Below are 13,390 nucleotides of genomic sequence, written 5' to 3' on the forward strand. Positions count from 1 at the left end.
TATAGGTCTTAAAACATGTCTGGAGGGGATCTTTAATATAACTGAAGAATCACTGGCCAAGAACAAAGTTTGATAGGACAGATGTGTCATAAAACCTTAAACGCATTGTTTACATAATACCTACAGAGGGCAGTGTTGTCTTAACAGACTGTTTGCAAAATTACGTTCCGGTCAATTTATTCTGGTGACTGTATTCTTGCTTGCTTAAACTACATTATTTAGACATAGTTTTCTTTGAAAAACCCATTTCTTACAATATAATGTAATGCCAGGGTGTGAAAGAGTTGCCTTCTTTCTTTCCACTTGGGCCAATATTACGAGAGTTTTCATGTTTTTAACCATTAAGGTGTATTAATGACAGCAGGTTGATTAGTTTGTTTGATTTTAAAGCTTTATTGGATGTTTTGTTGCTGTGCTGCCTGGGGAGTTGTGGTGGATCAGCAGCTCAATCAAGAAGAGTGTTAACAGGTTTGTCTCATTATGTTCCAGCAGGAAGGGGTAAGAGTATGGGCGAGGTAGTTCTGTAGTTAATGAGATTCTGTTTTATTTGGGGTGTTCATTGGTATGTATTCAGTGCCCATATATTTGAATTGCGATGTCAGCAGTAACTCAAGGGTCTCATATAAATGGTAAGTTCATTATTCTGTGGGAAGTTTGACGCTTGCTCGGTTGAGCTCTCCCTTTACTTGCGTATCTGGGCAGGTGGTAGTTTCTGGTTAGGTGCGGCTGAGAAGGTGAAATACCATTCATTTGAGACTGCAGCTTTCTTTTGTCTGGTTTTGTTTTTCTTTAGTTTAACTTAGTTATATTGAAATTACAGGGTTTCGTTTTAGCCCTTTGTTCCAGTCAACTTTAAGTTAATGAAGGACTTTTTGTTTTGTTGCAATTCTCCTGCTTATCGACCGGGTTCTTCCACATCCCTTTATAAAGTTTTTAGTGCCAACCAATCTCACCTGCCCTTCATATTGAATGGGGGCACTTCAAAAGGACGGTGACACATTTATTTTTGACTTTCTTTTATTAAGTATTCTGGTGTTGTACATTTCACAGATAATATAATGGTATTAACAACTGGTGTTAATGATACAGAAATTACATTAGGCACAAGATCAGGCCTAGTTTATATATGTTATAGTACCTATTTATCTTACAAGGCTTGTATACTGCCATAGAAACATATTAAAATATATTATAGTATAAAATAGGGCATAAAGAGGTGGACCTGCACTCTCTTCTAGCCTTGCTACAGAAGCAATCTTAGCACTTTGTTCTTCTGGATTTACAGTAAGATTGAATAATGCAATTCCTGAGAAATCACCCCATTTATGGACTTATTACTGATCCTATTTCATCTGTGGGTGACCACTCAAAATCCTAAACTAACATGTGTGATTTCAGTCATTTGTTGTTTTTCCAGTCATGTTCCTCTCCCCACATTTAGACAAAGTCATACGGCTTTTGTCAGTAACCGTCATCGTACTCGTTCTGGGCCTGTTGCCGGGCCAACATGGCCTGTATGAGAGCGCTGGAGCCTGCTGGAGCTGAGTTCTGTGGGGGAGCCGGGACCCACTGAGGCCGGTCCTCTTCCTCTGCTCTCTGTCCGGCTTGCATGACTTGCATCATGACACTCGACACAGAGGATGGCAGGTCATTTGCGTCATCCCCTCTGTCCTCCTCTGCCCTTTGTCTGGCTTGCATCGCCTGTTTGACGGCGCTGGATGTGTCGATAGGGCCTTCAGAAAAACCTGTGCTGTAGTATTCATCCCTCTCTTGACCATCGGCCCTCTCCCTGGCTTTCATGGCCTGTGCTAAGGCGCTGGAGGACTGCGAGTGTTTATCTTCATCCTGGTCTTCAGCTCTCTGACGGGCCAACATGGCCTGGATCAGAGCGTTAGAGGTGGAGATGTCGGAGGGAACGGGCACTCCACCAGTGCTGCGTCTCTCTTCGTCCTGTTCAAGCTGCTGGCGGGCGAGCAACGCCTGAACCATGGCGTTTGAGTTGGACTGACCGGTGGAGGAGTGGTCATCTGGACGCCGCTTGGAGTGCTGAGGACAGGAGAAGAAACATGCAGCAGGGTTGATAACTAATCTCAGAATGAAAGGTAAATAGTTGCCATGAAATAATCCTCACAGCAAACCTTTTTTTGATTCCTCTGTTTGTATTTTTTATCAGGCTGAGATTTTTGGAGGTTCTGGAGCCTTTCTAACAAGAAGGACTTGTCTTTCCCTTCCTGGTGGGTGAAAAAGAAAAAGAAAACAATTGCATCAATTGCAGCCAAGGGTTAAGCCGGCATGACAAAGGGCTATCAAGCAGAAATATACAAACAACATTTTAAGGATTGTTTTTAAAACACACTCACATTTATAATCCGTTGTCTCAGGAGACCAATAAGCTGCTTACGGCCCTGAGTGACTTGCCAGAAGATATATATAATGACACTGGGTAGGGAAACATTATAATATGAATGACATCATATTGTAAACACCATTTGCATAATGACATAAATATGCTCAATTTTACATGAATACACACATTGTGTCCACATTGTTCCAGTCTGTCTCAGTCTATGTTTTGACAAGTCAAATGAATTTTAAGGCACTTCAACATTGTGACTGCTTCGTATGATGCAGTTTTCATGTGGCAGAATTGAGCACCATGGTTACCCTCCATTTCACACACTTACATGATGATGAGTGAGATAAAAAAGTAGAAGATTTCACTCCTGATGACATTTTGGTAGATCCAGACAGCCCATTGAGAACCAGAGATATCCTCCAGTCCATCCATCCACAATCCAACCACACTGAAGGTGTTGTTGAGTCCCTGAAAAGGGCCGCACTGCTCCGATGGAGTCAGACTACAGCGCAAGACAGGGTGGACAAAGCAAGACTTAGGATTGGTTTGAGGGGATTTGTGTACAGGTAAATAATGAAGCATGTATCAAAGACTGGTACCGTTCGGTTTTGTTATAATTTTCTTTCTTGACTCCAGGTTGTTAATGTGAAATACAAGTTTCTAATATTCAAAATAGGTCATGCCCTCGTACCTCCAGGAGGTGTATGCGACCATGGACAGGGCTCCCACAAAGAAAGGGAAGAAGAGGAGGGCGATGAAGATGGTTTGCATCTGAGCTGCTCTGCTCGACCGCCGCGGAGGCTGGCAGTTCTGGATCAGGCTGACCTGAGGAAGTGGTAAGAGACAGACAGACACACACACACACACACACACACACACACACACACACACACACACACACACACACACACACACACACACACACACACACACACACACATTAACAAAGACATTATTATTGCAATACCTCATAGTATTATTAAAGTCTACAAAACCATAAGCTAATTTCAGCCTAAACATTGAATCTGTTTAACCCCATAATAAATTACATTAAGATCTCATGAGAGCTTTCGGAAATAATTGCTTCAAAGGTCATTCAGCATGTTCATGAAACATTCAACAACAACAGATCTGACCTGGGTCAAATTACCAATCATACTGAATTGATTGATTGCCCTTTTGTGGTATAGCGCAACCAAAGGTTTACTCCACAAATACAAAAACCCTACTTGTCTTTTCTATGACACAAAATAAAGCATACTGTCAGTGTGATGAAAGGATTTAAATCAATAATTTAACCAGGTGCACAAATAGCGTAACATGAGCCTAAAACCTTATATTAAGCAGCATTATGCCAGTGATGGCATTGTATCTGCCTATGTGTCATCATTGCAGTTCAGTTTTAAATCACCAAGGCCTCTAACATTTATAAAACCTGCATTTACCTTCTTCAAGTAAAACAAAATGAAAAATTTGAGAATCTGGATGGCGGGCAGCAGAGGAGAGAAGTAGATTCCAATCCTGTGGGGAGATAATGGAGGGTAAACAATCTATTAATATAAATAGCACTGAGAACAGAAAAGGAAACCCAAATTCTGATCTTAATATCATTGAGCTTTTACCGTAGACTTTGTAATAACTGTTAAATGCATTGATCCTACCAGGCCAGAGTCTGTGCGTAGATCAGTTCGAGGACATTTCTGGCTACGTCAAACTCTGGAACCCCCAAACGAGGTAGTAATCTCGTCCCAATCACACTGTTACAAAGAAATGATGATTGGTTTAGTTTAACTGAGCCCATTTCTATGATTGTGAAGAATAAACTCAAAGTGTGTTACTCACTTGCTAAGAAACTCTCCAAAGAAGGATCCCAACATCAGAAAAAGGAAATCAAAAATGACCAGACGGTACAAAGCCTGTCCCACCATGGACTCCCAACACTGTGGAGAACACAACAGGTTCATAAATGACTGTCAATATACAGACAAAACTAATATCGGCGAGTTTAAAGATAGCAAAACAAAAAGGGATGATCCCTGTCAAACATACTGAAAACTTCTGAGCCACCACATTCATCCAGTAATAACACAGGACAGCCAGAATGGACATCTTGAGGAACACATTTCTGTGGGGGAAAAAGAAACAAAAGATTTCAAGGATTATTGGTGCTTAAAGGTATAGTTTGACTTTATTGGAAATATGTTTATTTGCTTTTTTTGATGAGAATTAGTTGAGAAGATTGGTATCACCACTGTGAGAGCGTTCATAGGAGCAGCTGGCAGTTTTTGTTACCTTTTGGAAAGAGCCATGCTAGCTATTTTCCCCCTTTTCCAGTCTTTATGCTAAGCTAAGCTAAGTTAATCGACTTCTGGCTCCAGCTTCATATTGAATAGACAGATCTGTGAATCTTCTCGTATAGTTCTTTTCAATAAAGCAAATAAGTGCATTTCGTTAAATGTCAAAACTCTTTCTAAAGGACACATTCCTTGATCAAATGTCCTTTAATGCACATAACATAATGTGTCCCTGCTATCTAACCTGACTACCAGAGCGTAGATCTGTCTGCGCTGACTGGAGTAGTGCTCAAACTTGTTGAAGAGGGAGTAGAAGAGCGGGACGACCAGGTTCATCAGAGACACCACAAAGGGAACCAGGAGAGTCTCTGCCTCCTGAAGCAGAGACCAGTTGGCAGCATCTGTTGCCACCTATAAAGATAACAGCTGGAGGTCAGCTAGAGATAGCAAACACTGCATGCAAAGTCATGAATCAAACTCTTCACTGCCAGTAAATGACTTGACTCATTACTGTGAGTTCCAAGCTTATGACACATGCTGATACCGATTTTAAAGACCAAATACTTCACAATGCCATAAAGTATTATCATGCGCAGTTTCTCTACACAGGCAAACAAAGGGATCTGCAACTGTGCAGTTCAGGAGATTTCTTTGTTAATATTGGTTTTAATGGGAAAATGATTTTCAATTAGTCTAATTTAACAATAGGACTAATGATTCAACCTCTACTTGTGTACCTGCTGTTCGTATTGGCAGAGATAATAGATGCTAACTCCACAGCCGACAGCCAACCCGGTGGAGAGGAACCAGGAACCCAGATGAACCCCGAAGTGCTTCAGCTTTTCAGAGAGGGTTAGAAGCTCTCTCTGGGCCTTCTCTGACAAAGACTCCTGAAGAGATGGCAAGAGGATAATCGTGGCGATGAAAAATGTGTCTTTTTGTCTTTAAACAGAATTAAGCGATTATCATTTATCATTTGCGGCTAAAGCTGACTTACAGAATGTAAATACAAAGCTGAGAGTAGCAAGTTTGTTTCAGATATATTTCATGATAAGGAGGTGAAAAGATCCTACAATTAAACACCTCTCTTTCTTCTAAATTGGTGTCTTCAGTGACAAAAGGGGGTTTACAGCACAGTAATAGTCACCTTGAGTTGGACACGTAGATTGTTCTTGCGCTGTCTCACTGCTCTCTCATTGGTAATACTGAAGTCCCAGCTGCAGAGAAGCTGCCATGCACTGTTTGAAGTTGAGTCTGCTAGAACGTAGTTTTCCTTGAATGAGCTGGCCATGCTGCGAGAGGGAAATGGGTAACTTACAAATGTGTTTGCATCAGAGGATGTGCAATAAACCCAAAATATTGTGATATACATTCTAGCTATACAGAAAATAAACTAACCTGTAGATAAGTGCAATTCCGCACAGAACCATGTAGACTGCAATGGTGAAGAAATAGGCCAACTGCATGTTGTACTCCACCAGGCCATGCAGGGTTTCATTGCTGTAGCCGCCGTAGTACATGACGGTGTAGTGGAAGTAACCCTGGAGAAACCACAACACATTAACTATACATTGAAAAAAACATTTATACTGAGCATCTATATTTTATACAATTTAATTTGTTATATATTATTAATGAAAGATTTTTGTCCATTTGGGAGAAGCACAACACGCTGTAGAGATAACATTTACATATCACTGTATAAAGTAATCATGGCTAACATGTTAGCAAACAGTTTCCTATTGACACTTCCAGCAGGCACAGAGTAACACTGGTATTCATTTGGAACTGTAGTTCTCGCCATCTGACAAATGAACATCAAATATTTACTCTCCTTTAAGCTCTGTTTTTGGTCTCCATCAACTCCTGTGGGAAATATCTGTCTCTTTAGCTGCTTTGTGCTCCAATATGTTCACCAGCTAAGTATGTCTTCCCATTGGGCCTGGACAGGTAGTGCATAGTTGGTTAATGTGAGTGTTTTTTATTTTTTGCTGAAAACAGCTGCCTGTCTGGAGGTGGACTAAAAGAAAACCAAAAATGACCTGGAAGACGCTAAAAGGCTCAGTAAAGCTGAGGGGAACTGCTCGGCTGATAATTATTTTGTGGTCATAAATACAAAGCAACTTTTAAATGTTGCACGTAGTAATTTCATCCACTGTTGATATGAAAAATATTGATCAGAGCACCTTTTAAACTGCCCAATAATTTGAATACAATCAATTGATATGTATTGGGGATCATTTGGATAGTTTTCTCCACTTACAGCTCCAGTTAGTATTTCCAGTCCGCTGAAGCTCACATTGGCAGGTATATTGGGGGAGGGGTCGTAAACAAGCAGCGGGATGGTGATGAAGCCAAAGTTGACCAGGAAGGAGAAAATGTTGAACATGAGCAGCCACTTGAGGAACACGAAATAGGTGAGGACACTGGTGCCGAACTTGCCACCGATCTCTTTCATGATGCCTTGCCACAGCTCCAGGGTCTGCCGGGCTGAAGTGATACTGTAGCCAAACCTGCGGAAAGACTGAGAGAGCAACATGTGACATCTATAGAATAAAGCATAGGTTACATAACAGATGTACTCTCAAGGAGTTGTTTAAGTATGTCGTTGAAGCATGTTGTTTACTTACCAGTGACACATTCTCAGAGCAGTCTGCAAAACATGTGAACTGGCGAGATTTCTTGGAAGACTTGAACGCCAGCACTTGGCTCCTGTGGAGGTAATTAGAATCAGATTCAGAATCACAATCAGCTTTATTGGCCATGTATGCGTACCAATACAAGGAATGTGACTCCTTTTTTCTGAAGCTCTTAAAGTACATATACAGAAATAGACAAATAAAACAGAAACAAGAACAACAAGTAAAATAACAGAGGCATAAACATTTAACTACTATGTACACATATAAATATATATATACAAAAGTATGTTTATGAATATAAAAACACAAGGTAATGGTGCAGTTTAATTAAGAACAATGTTAAAAGTGATAATGATATTAGTACCTCAAAAGTCTATATCTCCCGATGAATTAGATAAATTGTGACACAGCCGCAGAAAAAACTTTTGACTTTCTGTCATTTTAATAGTTTACTGAAATGTACCTTGAAAAAAGAGAACAGTGTGTATATATGTGAGTTTGTGCACATGCATCTTTTCCTCTAGTGATCTCTATTGCAACAGAGTACTACCATGTCTTTGCATGCAGAACTCTATATTTATGGTTCTTAGCAGGATGTAATAGTTAACCTGGGATGACGCTGACAAGGAGGCTTATCACCTTTAACTGCTTATCAGTCAAGACCCACCTGATGTGTTTCTTCTCGTCAAAGCTCATTGGAAGATCCCGAATGGCCCGAATTTGGTCTCGTGTTGACAGGGCAACGAGCTCCTTGACCAGGTCCTGTTCCTCTGTCACACACAAGATGACAAGATAAGACCTCCCTGTGATATTTACACAGGCTCCCATCCAGAATGTAGATAAGGTGTCACTCTTCACATCCCAATGCTCTTACCATTCTCCATTTCGTTCCTGATGGCATCCTCTGTGAGGGCTACGTGGGCAGGATCCCCGCTAGGAAACAAACTCATCCGTCTCATTGTAATTCCTCTCCATCTCATCGTCATGTTACCTGAACGAACCAACATGAAGAGAGAAGTTTGTGCTGTGCTGATCGGCAGTGATCGACAAGAAATATTCCAGAGAGCTTTATATATCATGGTGAACTAACGAGGCAAATGGTAAATACAGGAACAGGGTGACATCAAGTTTGACTTTTTTTAATGTCACACTTGCAGCTGCTCACACATGTAAGCATTACCCTCCCAACACATTGATTTACTTTCTTCTCTTTATATTTTCCTGATTAACTGCAGTTAAACTTTATGTGTATTGCCCACTGTAAATACATAGACTGAAAGTACAGCTGATAGCAGTGGTTAACAGTAAGAGCTAATGTGGGTGCTATTATGCCGATAGATATACATTATCTTTACTCCTGATAAAAACTATGATACTGTAGCCACAGCCAGAGTCTGACTACTGTGCCAACTGCATTACTAAAATGATTACTGTCATTCACAGGTAGTGTGGTTATGCTTCACAATATAGCCTGCGAATTAAAGTGTGATGATGCTTTGAGCTCAACGTCAGCATGCCAACCTGGTCACAGGCTAGCACCACTACTCTAAAACCACTTCAGTCATTGTAAAAAAGAACACTCAAAATCCTTGACAAAAAAACTGTTATTTATCATCACTGCCCAATATAACAAAAATATAACTTGTTCAGTTGGGAAAACATGATTAAATATGTAATGGTCTGTCTCATGTACAAGATCATATACTTATATAGTTCATTACATTACATTACATTACAGTCATTTAGCAGACGCTTTTATCCAAAGCGACTTACAATAAGTGTATTCAACATAGGTATTCAAGAGAACTACTAGTCACCAGAAGTCATAAGTGCATCTCCTTTCTTAAACAAGCATCTAAAAGCATAAACCAGAGCAAAAGTATAGTGCAGAGGCAAATTACTACGAAAACAATAAATGCAACAAACTAATACGAATGCAATAAGTGCTATGAGGAAGGCTCAGGGTATCATTTAAAGCTAATTTAAAGAAATGGTTCTATAGTTCCCAGCTCTGTTATCACTAGAACATAACTGCGCCTTACTTCCTCAATCTGTGCTGAATTTCCCCCAGCCTGTCTGCTGTCACCTGTCTGTCTGTTTTGATATTGCCCGTCGACACTCATCTACCTGCATTGTCACAGTCACACCTGTTCACTCTTCCTGCACTATTTCTCTCAGCTCACAGCCCCGGTTAAACCGACTCAGCCTTCTGTCCCTGACCACGAGATTTGCCTCTGCTCCTTTTGATTTCTGTCTACCTGCTGTTTGTTCCGCTTTGAATAAAGCTCCTGAACATTACTGTCTCCTGGTCGTACTGCACTTGGGTCCACACACCACCCGTTACATGCATGCATGTATTTTATTGTTGTTTAGCCCTGTCAGACTGATATTACACTATTTTACATACTCTGCATGCTTTTTATGTATTCTGCTTCTGATATATGTTTTTAGTGTCTAACAATGCAAGAAAATCTTGTTTTTAGTCCATGTTCTATTTAACATAATTTTGTATTTTTTGTATTCTTATATTCTGTTTTTAGGGCTTTGTAACATCTGTCGAGGGACTACAGATGAAAAATAGCCTCTTGGCTAACTCTGGCACATTTACTGAAATGTTTTATTAATGTGCACTGTCCCTACCAAATAAACCAATAAAATAAAAATAAGTTTAGCGTGTTAGGATGCTACCATTCGCTACTTGGCATTAATCACAATGTAAAATTGTGGCTAATGGGAGTTTGGTATTGTTTTATTTGGTCATAAACCAAAGTATTGGAAAAATGTAAGAGCTGATCTGATGACAGACAGAAAGTAAATGTATCACAAAAGTTCTCACAGTTCATCCTGAGCAATATGTGATAGTTTGAACCTAACTTTATGGAAATGTATCAAAAAGTTGTTGTTATATTTATGTATGGGTTAAAATGGTGATCCCACTAACAGACTAACCGACATAATGGCATCCATAAAGCTATGCTGCATTTCTGGCTAAAAATGAGATGTCTCAGCATGATTAAAACAGTTTTCCTCAATCATTAGATAATAACCTTCAGATTAAGACACCTTTTCCCCACAACCCCCGTCCCTCTGTTTTATTTTCTTTGCCAACTTCCTGGTCTTTCTTTTCATTTCTTGTTGTGCGTAGCCTCCATTAATGATTATCCAAAAGGACTTTGCTAAGGTAATTGATAATCAAAGTCAACAGGTCAACATGAACATCATATTTCATTTCAATTATTGTCTGTTAATGCACTTAAAGTGGATTTTCATTTAAAGTAATTCCATTTAAATACATTTCTCTTAAATTACAATCAATCCCCAAGGGAGGTAACACGATGGTGATTGAGACTATGGCCCACTGATGAAAGTACCGCAATACTTTGCAGTATTAGACACTGGTTGTCTGTGGTGACATTCCATTTTTTTCTTTGTATACACACAAAAAGAGAAGGAAATATGCACACATTTCAAAAAAAAATTAAGCTTATGAATCAACATAAAGACTGCTCAACACAATTACATTATGTACTCTCAAATAGAAATTCTAAACCAACAAGGACTGAACACTTAAGGAATGCCGTGTGTGTGTGTGTGTGTGTGTGTGTGTGTGTGTGTGTGTGTGTGTGTGTGTGTGTGTGTGTGTGTGTGTGTGTGTGTGTGTGTGTGTGTGTGTGTGTGTGTGTGTGTGTGTGTGTGTGTGTGTGTGTGTGGCGATACCATAGCACCAGAGCTCACATTAACTGTGAGTAAGATTAGTTTAACCATTACCTGACGTTGCAGAAGAAAGGCGCACGGAAGGTGATCGGTCATACTGAGAGTCAGGTGGGATTTGGAACGTACTGTGACCTGAATAGAAGTGAGGATAAACAATAGAACTATCAACAGAAGTGTCACTTAGCAACACGCAGAGGCCTGTGCAAAACACATATAGAGCCAACTGACTGAGTAGTCAACACCAAATGATGTTGCTTTTTTTCTGTGATATTATAGAGATATAAAAAAATGTACACACAGACTTAATATTGTTCAATAGTTCAGCTTGGACACTCACTGAGGTCATGCTGCCATGACGGACTTCCTAGGCGCATTGAGATGCGCTCCATGGGGATGCTTTCACTCCCCCTCAAGTTCTCCTCATGCCAGCCCCCCAACGGCATTCTCCCCACAGCTTCATCACCGCTGATCTGACCGGTCGAGTATTGTCCGTCTGGCCTCTCACCCCTGGCATAGGGGTTAGTGTGGTGTGTTTTACTGGAAGACATGGAGACCACACAGAACAAATAACGTGAGGATAAATCGTTTAGGAGAGCACAGGGGTTATCAGTTCAAGAAAGGAACTGGAATTTCAAGATCTTTATCTGTAATTAAGTGTTATAGATATGACTAAGATGGAGGTGATTGTTTTTCTCCAGCGGGTCATTTTAAGGATATTATTTCCTACAAGGAAGTGCAGGATTTATTTTTCTAGAGTCTATAATATAATGGATTTATATATGTGGCCCTAAAGTTTACTGTAGTGTTTTTTTCAGACCTTAACATTTTTACCCATTACTGTTGTTCCTTGAGGACACCCTGTTCATTCCCTCACAGTACATAACATGACCTTTGAGTACAAGTAAAGACCCAGCACTCACTCAAACACACTCTTTGATAAATTGAGGTTTTTCTGAATTAATGATCCACTGAGACAAAACCACATTTTATGTTTTATTACCACAAACCTTCTATCAATTTCCAGAGTCTCGCTGTCATGGTAGGCAGGGTTGAATAATCCTCCGTTTCTGAAACTTGTCATGAGATCTGTCAAATTGATCCTTTCCCTCTTCTTTGGAGACGACGATGATCCTTCAGCTCACTCTGTCGCAGTCACTCTTCGTGTATAATATGTTGATGTTTGTATAGTCCAGGTTCAGTAAAACACTGTAAAGAAATTGCTCTTTAGATTACTATAATAGTGTGTTAAGTTATCGAGAGAAAGATGAGAGTATATGCCTTCATTACTTGATGTATTGAGGCTTCAGTTTCCAGTTAAGTCAACTTTAGTGGTGCCTTAGCAAGAAGCATCACATGTTAAAGCCTAGTGCCTTTCTTTGCTCAGAGTGACAGCTACATTGTCAGGGAGAAGCATGTGTAATTTAATCTCTAGGTGCCAACCTCGTCTGTTCATCATTAATTTAGACATTAGGTTTGGTTTCCACCACATGCAGTAGTCTTTGGTTCTCACACAGAGTAACTGAAGGATAGCAGAATAGGAAAATCTGAATAACAGTGAACAGAAAACTGCAGTCTGACAAATCTACACTGGATGTTAGAGACAAAAAAACTCATAAAGTGAGACTATAAGTGTATGAGCTGATATATTTACTACACTGTGCAGATGATGAAACGTTATTGATAAAACTACATTCTGTTCTGTTCTGAAACCCTGCTTACCTGGTAGTGCTGTGATGGTGGTAGAATAACAGAAAAACAATCCTTACAAAATGTCCTAGAGTTGCAGAAAAGTGGCTTCAAGTCTTTTTAACAGTCCAAGACAGAGGAGCGACCTGTGAATAAGCCTGAGAAACACCTTCAGTGAGATAAAACAGAGGACTGTCTGGCTACCAGGAAGTGTGTGCAGAGTTCATAAAGGTAAAAGTCCACCTCCTCTGGATAGGCCATGCAAATCCCATGTGGACACTTTGTATTGTGACAAAAATAATTGAACCCTCAAGGTTGAAATTTAATTGGCATCCTGCACTTCAGGTGGGTATCCAACAGTCCATGTTTTATCTATTATAGGTTGGCCTATGGTGGGGCTGACTTATTGATGTTGTCTGCATAGACATGGCAATAAATAAAGTACATATATAGGTAGACAGACGGGTGGATGGATATATAGATATATGGATGGATGGATATATAGATATATGGATATATAGATATATGGATGGATGGATATATAGATATATAGATATATAGATATATGGATATATAGATATATAGATATATGGATATATAGATATATATGGATATATAGATATATAGATATATGGATATATGGATATATAGATATATATATAGATATATGGATATATGGATATATAGATATATGGATG

General features: G+C 39.7%; 1 protein-coding gene across 1 annotated transcript; it reads right to left on the reverse strand.

The window, feature by feature from the left end:
• Positions 1-1,013: 1,013 nt before the first annotated feature.
• Positions 1,014-12,866, reverse strand: tmc5 (transmembrane channel like 5). Its single transcript, XM_054603590.1, has 21 exons — positions 12,726-12,866; positions 12,014-12,212; positions 11,344-11,543; positions 11,061-11,138; positions 8,167-8,283; positions 7,960-8,062; positions 7,281-7,362; positions 6,914-7,174; positions 6,049-6,191; positions 5,798-5,942; positions 5,388-5,540; positions 4,895-5,061; positions 4,406-4,481; positions 4,199-4,296; positions 4,018-4,113; positions 3,802-3,877; positions 3,048-3,181; positions 2,685-2,858; positions 2,361-2,439; positions 2,139-2,231; positions 1,014-2,046 (listed from the first exon to the last, which is right to left on the reverse strand). Exons 2-21 carry the CDS (start codon positions 12,085-12,087, stop codon positions 1,462-1,464), a joined length of 2,934 nt encoding a protein of 977 aa, XP_054459565.1. The 5' UTR covers positions 12,088-12,212; positions 12,726-12,866; the 3' UTR covers positions 1,014-1,461.
• Positions 12,867-13,390: the final 524 nt, after the last annotated feature.

This window comes from Anoplopoma fimbria, chromosome 9 (genome assembly GCF_027596085.1).
Source record: "Anoplopoma fimbria isolate UVic2021 breed Golden Eagle Sablefish chromosome 9, Afim_UVic_2022, whole genome shotgun sequence".
In the NCBI taxonomy this organism is placed as follows: Eukaryota; Metazoa; Chordata; class Actinopteri; order Perciformes; family Anoplopomatidae; genus Anoplopoma; species Anoplopoma fimbria.